Source organism: Dicentrarchus labrax, unplaced genomic scaffold (genome assembly GCF_905237075.1).
Source record: "Dicentrarchus labrax unplaced genomic scaffold, dlabrax2021, whole genome shotgun sequence".
NCBI lineage: Eukaryota > Metazoa > Chordata > Actinopteri > Moronidae > Dicentrarchus > Dicentrarchus labrax.
In genome coordinates this window covers 8,004,529-8,025,099 of record NW_026136723.1, presented here as the reverse complement: position 1 = coordinate 8,025,099, position 20,571 = coordinate 8,004,529, and the positions used below count along the sequence as shown (strand labels likewise).

The 20,571-nt window shown below is 40.0% G+C and overlaps 1 protein-coding gene across 5 annotated transcripts in view; it reads right to left on the bottom strand.

Annotated features, from left to right (window-relative positions):
• The window catches only part of trappc9 (trafficking protein particle complex subunit 9), a 207,664-nt gene that overhangs the window by 99,637 nt on the left and 87,456 nt on the right, over positions 1–20,571 (bottom strand). For all 5 annotated transcript variants that reach the window (XM_051389453.1, XM_051389454.1, XM_051389455.1 and 2 more), the window contains one exon: positions 8,218–8,360. In XM_051389453.1, the coding sequence (XP_051245413.1) occupies positions 8,218–8,360 (143 nt within the window). The remainder of the gene's footprint in view (positions 1–8,217; positions 8,361–20,571) is intronic.

The following is a 20,571-nucleotide window of genomic DNA, read 5'->3' as shown; positions in this document are numbered from 1 at the left end:
CCATGTTAAATAATCAAATCAAATAATAGAGAGTCACTCACTAAAGGACCAGTTCACCCAAAAGCACATTTCATTCTTTAACGGTATCCATCCATGCAGATAGATTTGGTTTTATCTTCCCCAGTTATATACATATCTGTCTCTGAGATTGCTGCTTCCACCTCGAAACAGTGAAGGTGAATGGAATTCTATCTGTAGTGCTGAAAGCATTAAAAAAAATTAAAGGTTCAAAAGTAACATTTCTGTCCAGTATTATTCATCATTTGTATTGCATCACAGAGAGGACACATCAGATATTCCTGTTGTTCTTTAGTTTGGAATCAATAGTATTTCTACACATCCAGTTGAGGTTTTTTTGTGGGGGATACAATGGGCAAATTGAGCCTTCGGCCATGGTGAAAGACTTAGGATTTTTTTTTTTTTCCTGGAAAGATGCGGGCTCTCTCTTGTGGCTCTTTTCTTTTTAAGTAGTTCTAATAAAAACTGTTTACAGTGACTTCTTAGCTAAAGGCAGCAGAGAAGAACAGTTTCCTTATATAGTAGCTGCAAAGTCTGAATATGTCACAATGCTATATATAATGCTAGGATAAGCGGTTTAGATAATGGTGGGATGAGTATAGATGATACACAGGAGCAGTTCATGTGCCCCAGTAGAGCAATGCTGTTTTTTCGGGCCATCACAATGTTTAGCAAATGGGATTTTAACAGGTCCCTGTAAAGTATGGATCACTGCGTATTTCACACATCCGGCTCTCAGTCACTTTCTTTAACAGATCTGTCACCTTATATATGGCCAAACATGAGAACGCAGGAAGAGAGAAAGTAAGGTCTGTACCATATATGGCAGGAAAGGAAAGTGGTATCATAGGCAAAAAAAAGAGGTATAAAAATGTATACTGAGGGAAAGGGAGAGGCAAAGAGAGAGGCAAAGGGAGGTGTGGAGTTGGGCAATGAAAGAATTCATGAGAGACACAATAGAAGGGGGGCAGATAGGAAGAAAGAGACTGGAGATGAAAAAGAACAGAAGGCGCTGAAAAACAGTGAGAGAGAGAGAAAGGGGAGAGCATTTGAAGAAACACTAGAAAGTAAGTCCTTGTACAAAGTCAGAGAGAGAGCAGAACAAAAGGAGAGAGAGAGGTAGATGAGATACAGGGGTTACAATGTAATGCAATCACTATAGTCCTGTTAGAGATAATACTGTCTGAAAAATGTTTATTCTTTTAAGGAAGTTTTAGAAAGAAAACAACAAAACAATGCAATCCTGATTTCTCAAAAGCATTTGGACAATTAATGATTTTATTTTTTAAATATTTTATAGTACTTCATGTTCAAGACAGTTGAGTCATTGAGTTTAATAATCAGTTTAAGCTCAGATAGAGCAGAAAAGTCCATTCACTAATGCATGCAGTTTGTGTTTCTGTCAGGTGGCTTCATGTAGTGTAATCATAATATCCCATCAGCACACACAAACCTCGTTCAGTGTGTGGAGCTTTATCTCAGTCTGTCCCTGCTGTAGATCGTTACTCACTATGAGGTAGGCAGATGCACATAGAGTGCAACTGTTCACATCACGGTCTACAGGACCTTCATAACTCAAGACAGCTAATTTAGCCTGCTATCATCTACATAACTTTTTGAAGGAAATATAATTTTTGTGCATGTTGCAATAATGTGATTGTCATGATGTATTGTAAAAAAAAACAACAACATTCAGATTAATCTAATTAATTTGCTATATCGCCCAGCCCTAAATGTATCTCCTATTTTAGAGATAGCATGTTAGTGGTTAGCTGGCCAATCTAGCTCCACTTATTGTGCGAGGATGCACTAATGACTCTCTCTCTGTTCCATTTTCTGGTCTCATTGTGCACTAATGGTAGAGTGACAGATGGATGGAAAAACTAACAAGTAGGGAAAGCAGGACAGAGACAAAAAGATAGATCACAGCGGTATGCAGTGAGACAGGCGGCTCTTTCTTTGTGAAGCTGTATTTTCTTAATGTGCAGAGAGGTTTTCTATTCCTTTGCCAACACCTGCTGCATATTTTAGTGACATGCCATGCACCACAGCTGGAGGAGAAGCACAGTAAGGGACGTGTCACTGGCAATCTAGAAGTGCACTGACATTTTGGTGCAAAGATTAACCACATGACATTTTGCCCCTTTAATTGGTGAAGGTGCAAACATACAACCTCCCCCCAGAAACTTTCATTCATGTTTAAACATGCATTCTTTAACCAGTAGGCACCAACATCTGTCATCCACAACAGCTGGCAGGTCTGAAGGCTTCAGGTGATTATCTCCCTATACGACCATGTGAAGTTGGCAGGTATGTGATCCTTCTACCGTCGCTAATTTGAGTGATGTACATTGTCAAAGTCTGATTATGTACATCAAATCCACCGGTTGTCTTGATTTAATCACAGTCAGCACCAGTTTGTTGTTAGATGCCTACACAAACTTCTGTGCTGGCTGCTAATATTTTGGTACTCTGGATAGCTTTGCACTGTATGCAGGGAAAAATCATCAATCAAATGTTGGAGAGAGTTTCATGTATAACGATAACAATTAAAACTTTATGCTCTTTACATCTACAGATAATCCGTTCCATAAACAAGTATTGCTGCGCCGCGTGGTTTGTTACCCAGAACCATCTGGGAGGTCGTTGTTATTCATAAACCATATAACGTAGTCCAACTCTTACCGAAGTCAGTCAGGAGAAGAGCAGAAACATTCTTTCCATTAAAAAAAGCCTTCAGTGCCGTTCTTGCTCCTGAGTCCTGATATAACTGATGCTAGCAGCATCTACGCTAACCTTTTTAACAGCAACCATTGTTGTTTTCGACCAGTCACCTCTCAGACGCATCGTCTCACACACCTAGCGTTAAAACACGTCTGTAGCTCATGCTGTAGCTGCCAGTAGTGGCACAATGGAGGCTGATTGGTCCCAACAACTGTGGTTCGGACACAAGCGTATAGCTTGAAGCCTGGCAAGATAGATTCTCGAATGACCTTGTGATTTCATGATCTGGCGAGTCCAGCTGCCTGTATATATTCAACATATTCAGCTGCATCCGTATGATGAGCCACATAGTGTGGTACAGTAAAATAACTGCTGTTTGTATAACTGTATTAGTTCAATTTCACAGTGATGTGACCATAATAAGAAGTCTACAATTCCCGGATCATAAACAGGGTCATCATGGGAATTAAGAGTTCATGCAACCTGTAAAGGCTGAATTAAAAAGTAACCATCTGCACAGTGTATTTGCACTTTGCACCTCCATACACGAATATAAGCTTCCTCCTGGGAGAAGCAGTATGTCACAGTCGGGAGAGCAGCGCTTTTAACAGGGTTGACAGGGGCCAGTGTGATTGGTGTTAAACAGTGCCTAACAAGGATGCAGTGCAATGATACTACTCTAGATTGTAGCTGTTTTTAGAATATAAATGCATCACAGTGTCATGACATGAAGCATGTTAATATAGCTGTAATAGAGAATGTTGGTGTACAACACAATGACAAGTGGTGGCTATATTTACATCAACAGCAATAGTACTACTAGTTACATAAGTTAAGGACTTATTCTCATTACATCACAAAAATGTATCTCACTGTACCAACACTTCTATTGTCATGTTGCTACTGTGGTACACCCTTGTGGCTATCGTTGTGACATTTTAGATGTGTTAAGGGCAAATATGTCTTTCAATAATTCTGAGTTGCTCGGGTTAGGAAACTGGATAATGCTTTGTACACAGCAATATCCTATAAAGAGTACTGTCAACATAAATGGTGACTTTATGAAGGGTGCTGCAGAGACAGGCAATGTTAGAGAAAACAGGAAGGATGGAGGAGAGATAGAGAGATTAAGGGCAAATAAAAACAGGAGCAGCAGAAGGAGAGAAAGATAGTCAAGATAAAAGAGGTAGAGAGCAAGTAAAGTTATGTGAAGCAAGATAATGAGAAAAGGAAAAGAAAAGGAATGGATATGGGAGAAGGAGGGAGATAAAAGTAGGAAGATGAAAGTAGGGAGAAAATGTTAGCATTACAGAGAGAATTTATTCTTCCTCTGTTACTGTAACTGTACTGTACGACTGAAGACACCACAGCTAAATCACAATCTGGTACGAGGACAAGGACTTTCAAACTGTAAATGAATGTTGTTTTTTTACAGAGAGAGAGAGAGACAGAGAAATGGGTGGATAGATCTAGCCATCTTTGGGTGGATGGACAGACAGATAGATAGATGGATAGATAAAGAGGGAGGGAGCAACAGACAAAGAAACAAAAACAGATCGAAAGGATAAGTTGCTGTATTATTGAGCAATTTCATAAAACCACTACCAAATTCTCTTTTAACTCGCAGCCAAGAAGAAATTCAATAGTACTTATCTCAACAAGTGAAGTCTGTTACACGACTTTAATGTCTATCTCTCCAGGGGGGGAATTCAAAGCAGATTCTAATAAATCATGATGTATGAATGTGTGTGTACAAGGCACAAGATTATGAAAAATAGATATGTGAATGACTGTGATTAAATTCTAACGTCATCTCAACATCTCACAGCCAAGCCTCGTAGAGATAATGTCAGTACTAACATAATAACCCACATATGGTGTCATTGCCTGAAGCATGTTTTTATGCTCTAACTGAAAAGTAAAAATGTGTCGTTGGCTGTTCTCACCACAGCCGCAGCGGAGGATAAATAACAGTTCAAATCAAGTAGATTTTATTTTACAGAAAATGGATTTAACACATAGTTAACTTCTAGGATATTTGTTCATTTTTTTATTTTTAAATCTCTGGGACATAAATGAACAGAGGACAGCTGTTGGTGGTAAAAGTATTTAAGGACTTGGATTGGAAATGGATTTAGTTTAATTATACTGAACATATAATGAGCCTATATATTTTTGGACTTTATATAGTGATCTACTCACTGTCAAGTCAATTTTATTTGTATTATAGCTGCTCGATTATAGCAACAATCATACTCACGATTATTTTGGTTAATACTGAGATAACAATTATTTCACACGATTACTCATTGACTTCGGAAACATTGTCAGACGTCGTTGTGACATGACGGGCTCCTTTAAACCAAAGTGTTACCAAACAGATACCTTTTTGTTGTTAACCAAAGGCTCTTAGGGAGGGCAAAAAGTGCACCTCTGTAAAGGAAAGAGGTGCACTGGACAGAAAAAAAAAGAGAGCATCTTTGCAAAACAAAATGCAGGACAATAACATTTTTATCTTGAATATCTTGTTTTCATAATTGTTGAAAACCAAAATCAAAATTAAAACTAAAATTTGATTAATCACCCAGCCCTAATTTATCTAGTCCAAAAATCACAAATTTGGCTCAAAGGACCTTACGATCTCTACAACATGACACCTTCTATCTTTAAATCCTAAAGACAAGGAAAAACATACTCTCTTTAACTTACCACTTGTTTCTCAAAATGTTTTGGGTAACTTTTTCCATGTGCTGTTAATTCCACGAGAAACACTGTTGTGGGCCTGTCACTCAATGTGATCCTGAGCTATACAAATAAACTTCGTTTGACTTCAGAATACCAACAGGCAGTCCTTAAACCTTTCCAAGGCCTTCATTCTCAGAACATTTCAAATGTTTGGAGATTTACTTGAGAGCCAACGGATACTGTATGTCAGTGTGATGAGGCAGAAAGGGCTAAGGGTGCGGGAGAAGTAAAGAAGAAGGCGGTTGCGTTGACAGGGTGATGGGATAGCAGCCAGTTCAGCATCTCTGTGTATGCATATGTATCAGCGCTGAGCCAAGATGGATGGCTTAAACTGCAGATATTATTACAGCTAATGATTCACCTCAAGTGGCCATTACTCGGCTACGATTTGTCTCTCTTTCTTGGGGTTTCGGGAGCTGAAAAGTGGAGTGAAGTGAGACAGAGGGAATGTGTGTGTGTGTGTGTGTGTGTGTGTGTGTGTGTGAGGATGTGTACAGTAATGTATGTGCATGTGCAGGAGAGAAAGAATGTGAGAGCATGGGAAAAGACTGAATATCCATTTAATATCCATTCACGTCTGCCACTATCTGACCTGGTGGTGAAAACTGGTGAAAGTCTTCTGGTTTTGATAGCAATAATGTCATAGTGAGAGTGTTGCAGCAGTCGTTAAAGAGAAGGTCGATATCTATTCACCCACTCGAGAAAGAAAAAAATAGCTGCATTTGTATTGCATGTGAGATAAAATGAGGCTTTAGAATCGAGATTTATCCCCAATTATTGGGAAAAGAGTGGCTGTGAGGTAGCTCTTCTGGTACTTCAGTGAAGGTTGAGTAGTATTGCTATTGTGGTGGCAATTTGTTTAATAAAGCATACAAAGTATGATCTTGTCTTTCTGTAAGGTTTTATTCAAGTCATCCATGAATGGTCTCAACGCAACCGTCACACACTCTCGTATGTGAATGTCCGAAAAGCCCAGAAGAAAAGAAGCAGTTTAGTTTTATTCCTGTCGGAGCATCCCACTAACACAGTTACACATTCCTGACAACTGGGCAGTCACCGACGGTATTCCCGTTAATTCCCATGGAAAGTTTCCAACTTTGAAAATTCCCAGAATTTTGCCTCCCTAATTACAATAAATATGATATGCCTCTTGAACAGAGTCATATGTGAATATACAATAACCAAGTCAAAGAGTAACATAGGTTCTTAAAAATTGCCATTACACTATCTTATCTGAAAATAGCTGGGTTTAATTAACAAATAAAAACGCACAAAAATGGCATGCACGGTTATAGGCTCATCAGCTTATAGACAGGGAGAGAGAACCACTAAACAGAACTGTTACCATTGGACACATACTGCTTTGCCACCCATTCTGAAGGAAAGTAACTAAACTAAAACACTTTTTATTTTAGAGCAATAGTTCACCTATCAGTGGTGAGCAAGGATCATTAAATATGAATTAGACTCGACAGCTGACTGAATTTGGTACCTGAGGAAAAAACCTTGTGACATGAAAAAAAAACCTCTTCTGGCTCAAAGTTATTTCAACTTTATTATTCAGTTTGTAGATGATGGAAGTAGTTTTTGTGACAACTGCAGTAAAATAACGTAAGTACAGAACAAGAGGAGAGCCCATAGCCATAATAATTCAGCTCAGCTATACAGAGCGCTTTAAGGAGTTGGAGACCAAAGACGAGCTAAAAGGAGAATGAATATTGGACTTCATCACGTGACCAGAAGCACAACTTCAAACGAATGCTAATGTTGATCCATGTCTGCTGGATGAGGCACTGAGCACAGTATCTGCTACATAATGTAGCTGCAGAATACATGGTATGCTCTGATGCCTGTATACATACATTTATCATATTTTGATCAAATTCATAAATAAATGCTTCCTTGAAGATACTTTGAAAGTAGGATTGGATTTTTTAATAATTCAAAGCTCAGATGCCTGCATGCTGAAAGAGTTATTGGTTGCTGTAATCAGTTGGCCAAATGGTGCGGCTATTTTCTAGAATTATGGTTGTTGCCCGGACAAAATACCCGCAATAAACCTACCTACGTAGGTACCATGACTACCAGGATGAAGATGGCCACTTGATTTGGCTAATGCAGACTGCTGAAGCCTCATTTTGGCTTCAGCTGAACTTTGGTATGCACTTCTGCATGAAACAAGGATGAAAGTTGATGTTGTACCCCATTTCCATCAGGACAGTCATTCTACAAAAGGTGGAGCAGCCCACAACCTTAACCGAACATATGAAATATGAATAGTGTCTTTAGTGTGTAGGATTTGGAGGCATCTAGTGGTGCATTTGCCGATTGCAACTCACTCGCTTCACCCTCCCCTTACAAGCGCGAAGGAGAAACTACGGTGAGCGCCAGTGTTTGGTTTGTCCATTCTGCGCTACTGTACAACGGTACATACGGACTCAATGGAAGGAGACCTGTGGTGTCTGTAGATATAAACAGATCCTTCTAAGGTAACAAAACATAATGACTCCTACTTTCAGGTGATTATACACTAATGAAAACGTACCTGTTAATATTATATTCCATTTCAGCCAATAGAGCCTTCTAAATGTTACATCTGACATTTAAGATAGACTTGAAATGATTCTTTAATTAGCTAACAAAAGCCCAAAGCTCACATTAAGGGACCACAAATACTTAATGCATTAACCATATTAAGCCATAAAAAAGCATGTTCGTTCTGTGTGTTACCTGGTTGCAGGGAGGGTGCTGACTCTGGTGAAGAAAACAGACGGCTCCACATCAACATGGACCCCCAAAGACAGGTCCCTGTAGTAGCCCTCCACCTTTCCTGCTCCTCCCGAGTACTTGAAGTTCAGCACTGCTTCCAAAGTCTGCAAAAGGACAAGGGAATGATTTAAATCAAGATCAAGCTGTTTTGACAGTGAACTACATTCAAGGGCTGATTCAGCATTAAAAAAAAGAAAAACTGTGATCCACAACCAGTGATTCAAAGGAACATCTGTATGGAAGACTGAGTGTGATTGGGGTCAGAGGTCACAGCCAGCATGTTGTGTCCTGCCATTCCATCAGCAAAACTGAAGTCATTACGGTGAAATACTAAATGCACCACGGAACAGCTATTGTGCTGTTTAATGAAATGGAGGTACAATGGTGAGAATGCCCGAGGGCTGGGGACGGTATGATTGGTGGCTCCAAACAGATGATTCAGAATTGACGTGTCTCATCCTAAAACAGTATGAGAGGGGAGGGCGGGTGGAGTGGGCGGGTAAGTTGGCCGTGTTCCACAGTGATGGGAGGAAAGTGGACACACAGAATTACTCAGAGGTATTCTGTGGAGGGGGAGGCACAGGACAAGCAGCCAAGTGGGCGAAGGATGGGGAAATTAAAAGTGGCAGTTTATGGAGAGGGAGCACTAGCTGACTCAGGCATCGGGCTAAAGCGGGGTAAAAGGAGCATCCAAGGTCCCGCTTTTCTTCCTATGCAGCCTATATCATCTCTCCACATACTGCTGATGGAGGCACTGGAGGTGCCTCGCCAGAACAAATTTAACTGATTCCTTGATTATTTTCTCTCTTTATACCCTCTTGTGGGGGTGCAGAGCGCCAAGTGGAATGATTCGGAGCCTGCTGGCTAGACGTCTGGCCTATTACAACCTAATGACAGAAGCACAGCACACTGAGAAAAGAGAGATGAAAACATTAGAGAAGATTATTATTATTCGAGACCAAGCACCTTGATTCCAAAGTTCCACTTATATCAAAAGCATGAGCTTTAACAACCTATGTTTATATTCATGTGGTCATACATATAATCTTATTATTTTTCCTTGTCCATGTATATTTTAATGTTGTTATTTTAAGCCAAGCTAGCAGCATGGGTCTATGGATGCTAAAGTGGGTCAGTCCACTTTGGTCCAGACTGAAATACGGCATCTCAACAACTATTGGATAGATTGCCATGAAATTTGGTACAGACATTCAGGGTTTATTTGTACAAGATATATAGCCTAAAATATGTAATTATTGCCTGTCACGATATCGACTTATGGTTTAAGAATGTCCCCAACATTTTAGTCAACATGATGCCAGAATAAACATATAAACACTAACACTATATTGCCTTTTAAGGAATGAATGACAAATCTTTGATATTTATTTAAATGCAATTTCTGTCTACAGAGCCAGGGAGTCCATTTTATTTACTGTTTTAGTTGTGTATCCCATTGAAAATCCAATGTCTGAATATTCTTAAGAATTAAAACTTCATTGCTCTTTGAAAGGGTGTACTTGCATTTTATATATTATATATCTTATAATATGTTGGCATAAAATGGTCTTGAAATGACTATAATATAATTTATTGGAATCATTTCTAGGACAATGGATCGTCCAATTTCGTCCACTACTTGTTTCACACCAACTACCTGCAAAACTAAGTGCAGATGACATTCCCATCACCCTCAAGCTGTATGTTGGGTTTAGTGCTAATTAGCAAATGTTAGCAGGCTTAGGATGGTCAACATAGTAAACACATACCTGCTAAACACCAGAATGTTAGCATGCTAAAGCCGCATTGTGCCTGAGTGCTCAGAGAGCCACTAGAATGACTGTAGACTCCAGGTCTTGTTACTGTTCTCAATAAATTTCCTTCATGAACATTAATCTTAGCGTAATGCACTGTAGCTTATTATATAGTTTGGTAGAGGTACTACAGGACACTAATGAAATGTATTCTACGACAGACAGCGCTTACAGTAAGTCATCTAATGCTATAAAGAAACTGGCCTCATTAGCATGCTTATTTTCATGATGGAGTGTTTCATAAAGCTTAAATTAAAATCCTGATATCCTCTCTGAATACCATTTTCCCAACTATTTGTCTTCCCTGGAAGGTAAACAGTGGAGCCAGTCTGCTTTGGATGTGGAGGAAGAGCAGCAGCCCTACAATGCAGGCAAGAGACAGACTCACGCTGTGCTGGCAACAGAATGAAAGGAACAGCTCGTTGATATGAATCTCATTTGAATTGATCGACTGAAATTGCTCAGATTCTTGGAGCAAAGACTGGTTGAAGGCCATTTCCATTAAAGCCTATGTTTTCTCTATAACAATGTCTTTGTCACTAGTTGTTTTCCTCCTGTTTGTTAAAGGATAAGACTGGTGCTGTTATAATCAACAAATCCCATGAAAAGACAAAAAACAACAATCAGTTTATCCTTGTATCAATATAGTCTGTGTTGCCAAAGCCTGATATTGCCAGATAAATCCAATGTTACTAACAGTACTGAAAACACATGAAAGAGCTACGATTCAGTGGGTGACATACTGCTTCATAACAACATATTAAATAACATATTTCTATTAATAGGGAGGATTTCTAATACTTGGAGCATAAATATGCAAACTCATTTTTCTTCTGAGCAGTCGAGTGCTGTGCTACATGCAGCTGTGTGATCCTGTGGCAGCCTGTGTGGCACTAATGGCCTCAACATGATCCTCTTGAGGAACAGTGATTGTCTCAGCGACACTAGCAAACAGCGGCTGTGCACTGCACCCCGATTCCCTTTTTCATACTGAGGCCAACCCAGAGCTCCTCCTCCGTTCAATCCTCTCTCTGTGCTCTCGGCCCCCTCAGGACCCTGTTTCAATCACACTGGGCTAAAAATAGGCCCTGCTTTAATGAGCTGACAGCCTTAGGAGTAGGCCAGCAGCAACATGCAGCCTAAGCAAACAGCCTGACCGCACGCATGGATTACCTTTACATGCATACAAACAGCGTGATTAGTGAAGAATGCCCAGATTAGGGCGATACCAGACTGGATGAGCTGTTTTTGTGTTCAAGTTAATGTCTTATTGCATGCAGCCAACAAGCAAACAGGAAACAGACAATAGAAAATGGAAAGACATGGCATTGGAGTCATTTTGATGGATGATGTATAACTTGTAACATTTGTCAATATGACAGTTTTGTGATAAGTCTAAATGCTACTGTTTAGCACTTTACGGCACTTTAACACTAGCACATGTAGAGCACAGTCATAAAGTTAGCAGCTGACTCAGTAATGTCCGCTACGCAGCAATATTTAGGAATGCATCGATACCATTATTTTTCAGACTAAATACAAGTACAAGCACAGTAGTTTACAATACCATTACAGTTCTATTACAGTGCTATTAGTGAAACCAATCACATGTTGCTAATGTTGTTGTAAAAGTTGCTTTAAAAAATCTCCAAATTGCTGACATTGCTTGTGTGTTTTACTTCTTATGGATTTAACTTAAGTATTATTTCTTCCCTTAAAGGTTACATAGTTTGCTTTAAAGGTCCAGTATGTAACATTTAGAAGGATCTACTGGCAGACATAGAATATAGTATTCATAAGTATGTTTTCAATAGTGTATAATCACCTGAAAGTAATAAGCGTTGTGTTTCTGTTACCTTAGAATGAGCTACAGAGAGAGTGGGTCCTCTTCTACAGAGCCTGCCATGTTTAACCGCCATGTTTAACCGCCATGTTTTTACAGTAACCGAGAACGGACAAACCAAATACTGGCTCTTTTTTGCACCCACCGTAGTTGCTCCTACAAGTTTGGAAGGCGAGTGTTATTCAGTTGGTTGCAATTTGCAACTTCACTGCTAGATGCCACTAAATCCTACACACTGGTCCATAAGTTCAATTTTCCAACTATATCTATTAAAGACAACAATTGAATGAACAGATAGGATATATGCTAAGCGCAGAATGAAAGTTTGATAATGACACAGCTCTGTAAGCCTCTGTAAGGCTGAAGGCCTCAGAGAATCTCAGCAGTTGGCCCGGTGCACAGAGGTGTGAAAGTCTTTCTTAAGCCCTTACTTGTTACTATGGTACACAAAAACACTTTGATTGATTGGGCTTACAGACAAGAACTCATTTTATTTATATAGCCCCCAATTTGTTTCAGAGGGGTTAATAATCTGTACAAAATGAAGCCCCTCTATCCTCAAACTCTTGAAGGACAGTATTCTCAAAGACAGGCTCACCCTGACACACTCAGAGAATAAGAAGGCCCCTGTGATTACCTGCTTTGCATTAAAAGCAAAGATTTTCATTTTACATACTACATAAGGGTAATTTCTGCTGATCATCAGCACAAATCCTCAGTAATGGGCAATAGTTTACATAGAAGTGGGTCTGGATATGGTTTGGCAGTCCATAATATTGGCGTCTCCTTTGTTGTAAGCCAGTTATAAATTGTTCATTCTGCACCAACCCTCTTTTCACCAAGTGACCTATCAGTAGCTAGAGGATCATCTACACAGGTCACTAGAGAGGGGACAATCCTTTAACGCCGCTTGACCTTCACTCATTACGGGTCAAGAGCTTGATGTAAAAGGGATATAAAAAGAAGAATTCCTTGCTCATTCAGTGTGCCAAAATAAGCCTTCACTTGCTCAAGCATTAGACCTAAACATGTCTTGTCTTTGCAGGAAGGATGAACACTGTCTGCAAGCTATGATGCCATCATCCTCTTTGAATATTCAGCAATCATTTGTATACACTCTGAATATGTTTGCGCTTATGCTGTTTCTTTCACATTTGTTCTAATCTTATAACCACAATGCTGATCCTGTCACTGGCTGGTGTCTTCACCGGCCTTTGTTTTATCCTTTAAAAATACTGACGTAATCTGAGTTCAGCCGTTAAGCATCGCAGACATGACATGGATACCAGACTCACTATTAGACAGGCTTTTACCTTGAATGCCATCACTCCTTTTTTTTTTTTTTTTTGCTGTGTCACAACAAAGCCTCAGAAGACTATCCATCATCCATCCTTACAAACGCTGCATTTGTTTGACAATAGAGGTGAATCCTGAACGTCACACACAGTATACTCTCTCTTGCACATGACGGGTGGACAAAAAAGAAAGAAGAGGAAAGCTGAAGGCTTTTTGAATGCATCGGCACAGAGATAAAGATCCTGACACATCTTGCAGAGGAGATTATGGCATGGCCACATGTCTCCTGACAGGAATACTAAGATAAAGCATCCCACTGACAGGTACAGAGGGACAGTGGGCTGTCAAAATTTCACAGACTTGCATGTTTTAGTAAACACCCTTTGTTTGTGCTGGGACAATGACTTGCTGAGGTGTTTCTTCAAGTGAATTTTGGGACTAGGCTGTCTTACTGAGAATTACACGAGATGATCGATATCAATTGTGTGTACATTCAATACAGAGGCAGCCTCTTGACAGCCTACCTAATGAAGAATTTGCTAAGTCTACCTTGTACAGTTAATAGGCATGACCATCCCTTTTCTATACACATGTGCTAGTTTGGTTCAACTCAGTTTGACTTTGACATTGACTATTAAAACCAACTTCCCGCTTGAACATGTGTCTTTACAGGCAGAGAGAGCAGTGGTAGTCAAGACTAGCTAACGATGGGAGAGAGAGGCCGGTGTTAGCGAGAACAGCAGCGAATCAAATAAATAAAAACGTTATTTTCTGGTTGGTTTACGGCGGTGACGTTCTAAAGCACAAATACACACTCCTCTCTGCAGTATGTAGCCTCTAACTACGCTCTGCTCCGATGATAAACACATTTCATTTCCCATAAATTCTTCATAATAAATGTCCCCGGTTATTTTGAAAAGCTTTTATTACAGAAGCAGCAGGAAGTGTTGGGTTTTCATCAGTTGTAACTTAACATGACAGAGTTGAAAGCGGACATGAAACCATAAAATAAAGCAGATATCTGAAAGTACAAACAGGGACGGAGGACAGAAACTAAACTTCAAAATGTTTTTTGAGGGGGAGAAGTTTGCCTGCTCCAAAAATGGCACAATTTGGTGCTTTTAAACTGGTAATGGACATGCAAATCAGCACGGCACGTATTGACGCGATGTGGCCAAATATGCTAATGGAAAAGCTCTATAAGAGAGAAAGGAGGAGAGAACGTTTTCTGTCCATGTAGGGCCACATTGTTTATAGAAATAAGATGACACAAATATGTTTTTGACAAAAAATATTGTACAAATGAATCGCTTGCCTACACATCTAGTTCTCTTTTTAACAGTAATATCACTAGTACCACCATATATGCAATAAAAGGATGCTTTATATTTTTGCTTATAGCTCCTTAACTGTGGGTCATATAGGAAAAAAGTCTTTACAGTAGAGCCCACTCCGATTGCTCTGGAAGTAGACAGGGTACATGAACCATGGAAGATGTGATACTCTAGATGCTACGCTGCTTCGCCACCACACTATGAGCCACTAGCCCAGGACAAGATGAGATGAGATCATCTTTCATCTAAATCAGGGCCACTGGTGCAACTGGAACCCGCCACAGACCAACCATCATCAGAACCAGACTGCATTTCACCTGCCACACAGGACGTTGTTGTGCCACCTGTTTACAGTGCAGGACGTGTGTATAATTCCATTTATATATTTAGTGGTTAATGTAGCAACAAGCTTGAGGTTACAAAAGAACAACAAACGATTCAAAATAAAATTGCTTTTGGCACTTGTGCAGTCTTTCTCTTTCACAGTTTTTCCTTTCTGACAATTATAGAGTGAAGAAACGAACACACGGCTAATGGTAATAAACACAAAAAATAGAATTTCACAACGCTATTTCCACAGTCTCAGCAAAAGCCACAGTAAAAGGCACCGGTGTGAAACATCATTATCTTCCTGCAGACGGCCAAATTGGAAATGGTGTAAAGCCCCAGTTTATGGAGACACACTTATAACATCAATATCTCTCTGTTTCAAAAAACATTTATTTTTCCAACCTTAATTTGAAAAGAAATAGATAAAAATAATAGTGAATAACATTATCACTAGCTAGACACTTTCTCCAATAGTCTTTATTTTCAGGAGGTTCTCCCTCATAACTGGGACAGGTGGTTGAATGGCGGGTAGACAGAGGGTCACAGTGTACTTTGATGGTGTGATGAAATGGAAGTCTGTGTGCCTAATTGTCCTTAAAATGAAGCTTGACCCCTGCTTAGGTTGCATCTGCCTGGTGGCAGGGATGTGAGCAGTCAGCCAGGAGAGCTATTTAGTCGCCTGGTGGGCCCCCCCCCCGGCTTCTGCGGGAAACTGAGAAATGACTTGAGGGCATTCGGATGTCCATTTGGAGTGCTGCTGGGGCTGCCTCTCACATGTACACCTGGCTGTCAATCACTGAGCCAATCAGTTGGACGGCGCAAGGTTCCAACTCGAGGAGGAATGATGAGAAGTTAAACAGCATCCTGAAGACAGCTTTATATCTAGTTGAGGAAGTGAAATACAAATCAAGTACTGAGCAGTACTAGTTGTCTGCTGTCTCCACAGATAAGTGGGAGGAAAAGCACTACTGTTTTTTCCTGTACTCCTGTTCATTACTGGAGTCTGGTTGTGACAGCTTTTAAAAGGTTTAAACTTGATGCAATATGCTTGCAACAGTACGAGCAAATGATATCCCCATACTGCCTTTTACACAAAGCTTATCGTTGTATAAGATCAACCTTCTTTTTGAATCTCTCTGTCTGCGTTTTAGCTTCTGAGAGGCACTTTCATTGTATTTGTGGCCGTGAGACGGCTTGACATTATCGTGTTTCTGCTGTGCTTGTTGGCAATAGATGATTCATGAGAGAAGAGGGCAGGAGGGCCGATAAGAGCGAATATGTTCTGTATCAGTCCCACGGTGTAATGACTTAGCAATAATCGCTGGATGATGAGGAGCGAGGGCGCTGTGAACAAGTCTGTGTTGATTTGACAGCTGATGGGGGTTAGAGCATCTAAAACTGCTCAGTAACAACCAGGCTGCATGCAGACCAAAATAGCTGACACAGCTGACAGGGAAAGGGATTTTTTTGTATGGGAGAGGACCCAGTGAAGCACAGAAGTTTGCATAGCATGGTATAATAACTTCAACAGCACCACCACCCCCCAAAAACCAAAAACCTATGCGGAACAGCCCCGAGCCGGTCCACTTAATGATGGTCCTGACATTTCTGCCCACAGCGTTTATAATGTCACGCTCTGCACCCCCTCACAGTTAGGGTTTGCCTCTGATGTGGCAATTAGAATGGGAGACATTTTAAAGAGTGGGTGAGCAACCTGCCCAACTACGAGGAATCTGTGAGGAAGGGGGGATGTCATGCTCAGATTATTAAAGCAGGTGGATGGTAGTAAAAATATTGCCACAAAATGTGACATGAATTCCCTCCAGCAGCTGTACTTGGCTGCACCAGACAGGTAATTTGGTTGTCTCTGTGGAATGTGCAGGGGAGAGGACAGCAATGTGAGGCTGCAGTGATGCTACTAACTGTGTTACCAAAGAACAGTGCCATTCAGCTGATTTTAAGCTTTAATTTAAATCTCTTAAAGTCAGCATCGCTGACTGAAATCATAAAAATGACACAGGGTGTTATTATTTATTGTGCAATTGATCAATACTACACACATGGTAAGCCCTTACCCAGAACATCTCATTTCAATTCCACAAATCCAAGCGTGAAATGTTTGCAATTATTAGCATGCCACTAATAAGAATTAGACCTTGTAGTTTTTGACAATTTCAAGTTTTGCCACCTGTTGGCACACGTTTTTAAATTGAAACGTCTCATAGCAGAAGATTAAATGTGCAGTGAGTGTCTGAATTGCAGCGTGCAATCTGTGCTATTTCACATTTTCCAGACGTTAAACCTTTTATCTCTTGTTCATGTTTCATGTGTGACGGGAGATTCAAATCTAATTTAACTACTAGATAGGACACATTCCCTGCGGGGAGTCATTTCTTATGATAGATCTACAGCATGTTGCATATCACCCATGGCTATAATTAAAAGACAAAGCAAACCCAAAAGGCCTTTTTGAGCTCAGACATTTCTTTTGGTTGTTTGGTTGTTCACTTTAATAAACGCTGTATAAATAAACTGTATTACACATCACACTCAGTTGCTACTTTATTGGATATACCTTAAATCCTCCCTTCAAAAAGGTTAATATGTTGGGTTTGTGGTGAAAGTGTTTTAGAGAGGTGCTGATTCAACTGGATGATCGACTGAAGTGTAATGCATAATACAGACTTGCTGTTATTTAGCCTACACTCATTGATATAAACGAGGTGGACAATCCAAACACCTGTCATACCGATAATCCAGCAGCATTGGTGGTGAAAGAACACAAATGGGTCCACACAATGTTAAATTCTCTTTTTTCCTACGAGGCTTTTTCTTTATTGGGATATGGAATCCATAGCTAGTCTAGCTAGGGAGGCTCAAGACTAGTAGCCACCACAACTGAGCTGCAGGTTGCTCACAGCTGGACCAAGATAGTGATCTGTCACACATTCAGTGGAAGATAAGAAATCACTCTGATTCTGTCTGCCGGCCATCTGTTTGGACCAGATCAATAGAGCACCTGTATTCTCATATTTTCTGCACTTTAATTAGTAGAACACACCCACATAAATCTGTCCAAACACACACAAACACCTTCTATTCATGTCGTGTTGGTCTGTTTCAATTTCATTGCATTCTCCAGCCAGCAGACACATCTAAACAGGAACAAGATATATCTGCGAGGCAGCGTGAATATTAACCTCTTTTATTCATTCTTACCGTATGCAACAATTTGCACAGTGTACGAAGGATTTTCATTTCAGCTGATTATCTCCCTTTACAGGCACCTGAGGGCGGCAGGTTTGAGTTGCATCCACAGTCTCTAATTTGAATGATACACATTGTCAATCTGTGGTTACACACAACAGATTCACTGCCCGACCAGCAGCAGGCTGTTGGAAAATAACCACGTCCACGTCACACTGGCGTGTCTCCATTCTTTATTCTACACTGTTTCTTTTTTCAGTGCAAATCAACAGGAATGTAGGAGATGGTGACATCCTCAGGACGTACGGGGGACACAGTTCCATGAAACATCCTAAGCCAATTAAAACTCCTCTCTCCTCTTTACCTCACTGAAACCCTTCAGGACTGCCCGCTCCCACCTCATCCAACAATGCCAGGTTACCAGGGAAACAGCTGCGTGCAGCTTGTGCAAATATTTTAAAACCACAGCTCCCTGGTTGGTTACAACACCAGGGTCATCAAATCCCTACAATATCATGGCCTTGGCGTAACCTCGCCGTGTACTCCTGTCACATTTGAATACTGATGGGCAACCTGAATACACTTCAGACTATGGATGGTAATGAGCAATCCTCCAACAATTAATAACCTCTGTCCCGTCCATGTAGGTGCTGACGTAAAAGGCTATCATGTGCTTAATTACCATTCCTCCGTTTCAATAGCAACTCAAATTTGCAAAAGCCAAATTTCAATGAAAAAGAAGTTACAACTCACGGCATTGGCATACTCTTGTTCTTGATTAAAACCAGTAAGACTTGATTGAGTGTGTTGTCAGGAGATCAGAACCGCCTAATGAATCTCATCCCCACAGTGTATTTCTAACTGCTAAACAATGAAAGACTGAGCTTCAAGCTAATGATCACAAGACATTTTCGGTGCAAATGCTATAAAGCTTCATTCTCAAGCCTTCAAAACCACTGCCAATGCAATATCTTATTCTATTATATCATTTGCAGTATGGCATTTCAATCACTTTTCTGTGTCAAGGAACATCTGAGCTCATCGTTAGAATCTGTATGCAGTCCATCAAGGCGTTTTTTAATAGATAACATTATATAAGGACAGACAATTCGTTAAACAAAGCCTGATGCATTTCCATTACTTTGTTCAGTTTAATTGATTGTGATCAGGGTATGAGAGTTGCCGAAAACGATCCATCATACTTGTGCTCTGCTAAAACACAATCTATTCTTCAGTAATTTTCTAATGTACTTCCATAGAGCTGGGGGTATTCCAAATATCTATTTAAAAAAGAACAAAATTAAAGCAACAAAGAATGAGATATACTGCCTTTTAGTAGAAGTTCAGAAAACACTGGCTCACAACACAGATCCACACATCTTTAAAACTCCACACCCCCCGCCCACCCCCCCAGTCTGCAACACAGGCGTCTAACTATTTTGTCAGACTTTGCTTCTCCAGAGCCACAGACACCATTAAGCAACTGTTGAAAATTGTGCCACTTTATTGCTGTGCATTATTGCGAGTGATTGAAGCTGAGTGGCGTTGAAAAGTATATTTCCGAGACATGCTGTCAAAAATCCTGTCCAGACTTTCCTGCCACACAAGATCCATACTAAATTGCCATAGGACATACTCCATTTGGCAGAGAGGCTCAGACGAAGGCATCATTCGGATACCTTTTGGTCTGTGCTTATTGTTTTACAGCAGAACGCTATCATTCAAGTGGAATCAATACAAAAATTGTTCAAATGTAAAAATAAATGATTATGAGAGAATCTAACTACATGAAGATTTTTAAAAGAAACATATTTAAGGATCCCTTCAATATAAGCTACTTTTCGATCACTCCCATTACTCTTGTTACCAGGTCTGTTCAGAACTTCTGACTGGAGAAATATTACATAAAGAGGGCACAGCTCAATGTGACAACAAGATCAATTTTTAATAATTGTTCCCTACTGAAATGTAGGCTAGCTCGGATACCCTATTTTTTTTAATAAGGAGATATCCATCTGTGTAGCTGTAATATGCAGCTGCAATGTGTAGGAAAAAACACATCATGTACAAATACTTCATATCTTTGGACTTTGAGCATTGAGGGCTTTAAAAACCCACTATGTAATATCATATTATGTAATAACTGTTTAAAATGTAATACATTTTCACTTGATTATGTAATAACACCAACATTTTGAAAGTCAGGGCATGGATCTATCAAATACACTAAACCATGCCTATGTTAATAGTGTTTGGTTGCTCATGTGGGTGGTGACACCTAAAATGGAAACCCAGGTGCGTCTAGCTTTATGCGTACAAGTACTTCCTGTGAATTCTCACAATAAAAGAACCATTTCATCCAGGGTAATTTGATTTCTTTTCTGAGTGTTGACTAATTCACTTACATATGGTTCAATCTGATTATACGTTGTGAGTCATGAGGGGGAAGGAGAGTGGATGAACAGCAGCAGTAAATTTTGTCAAGGGAGAG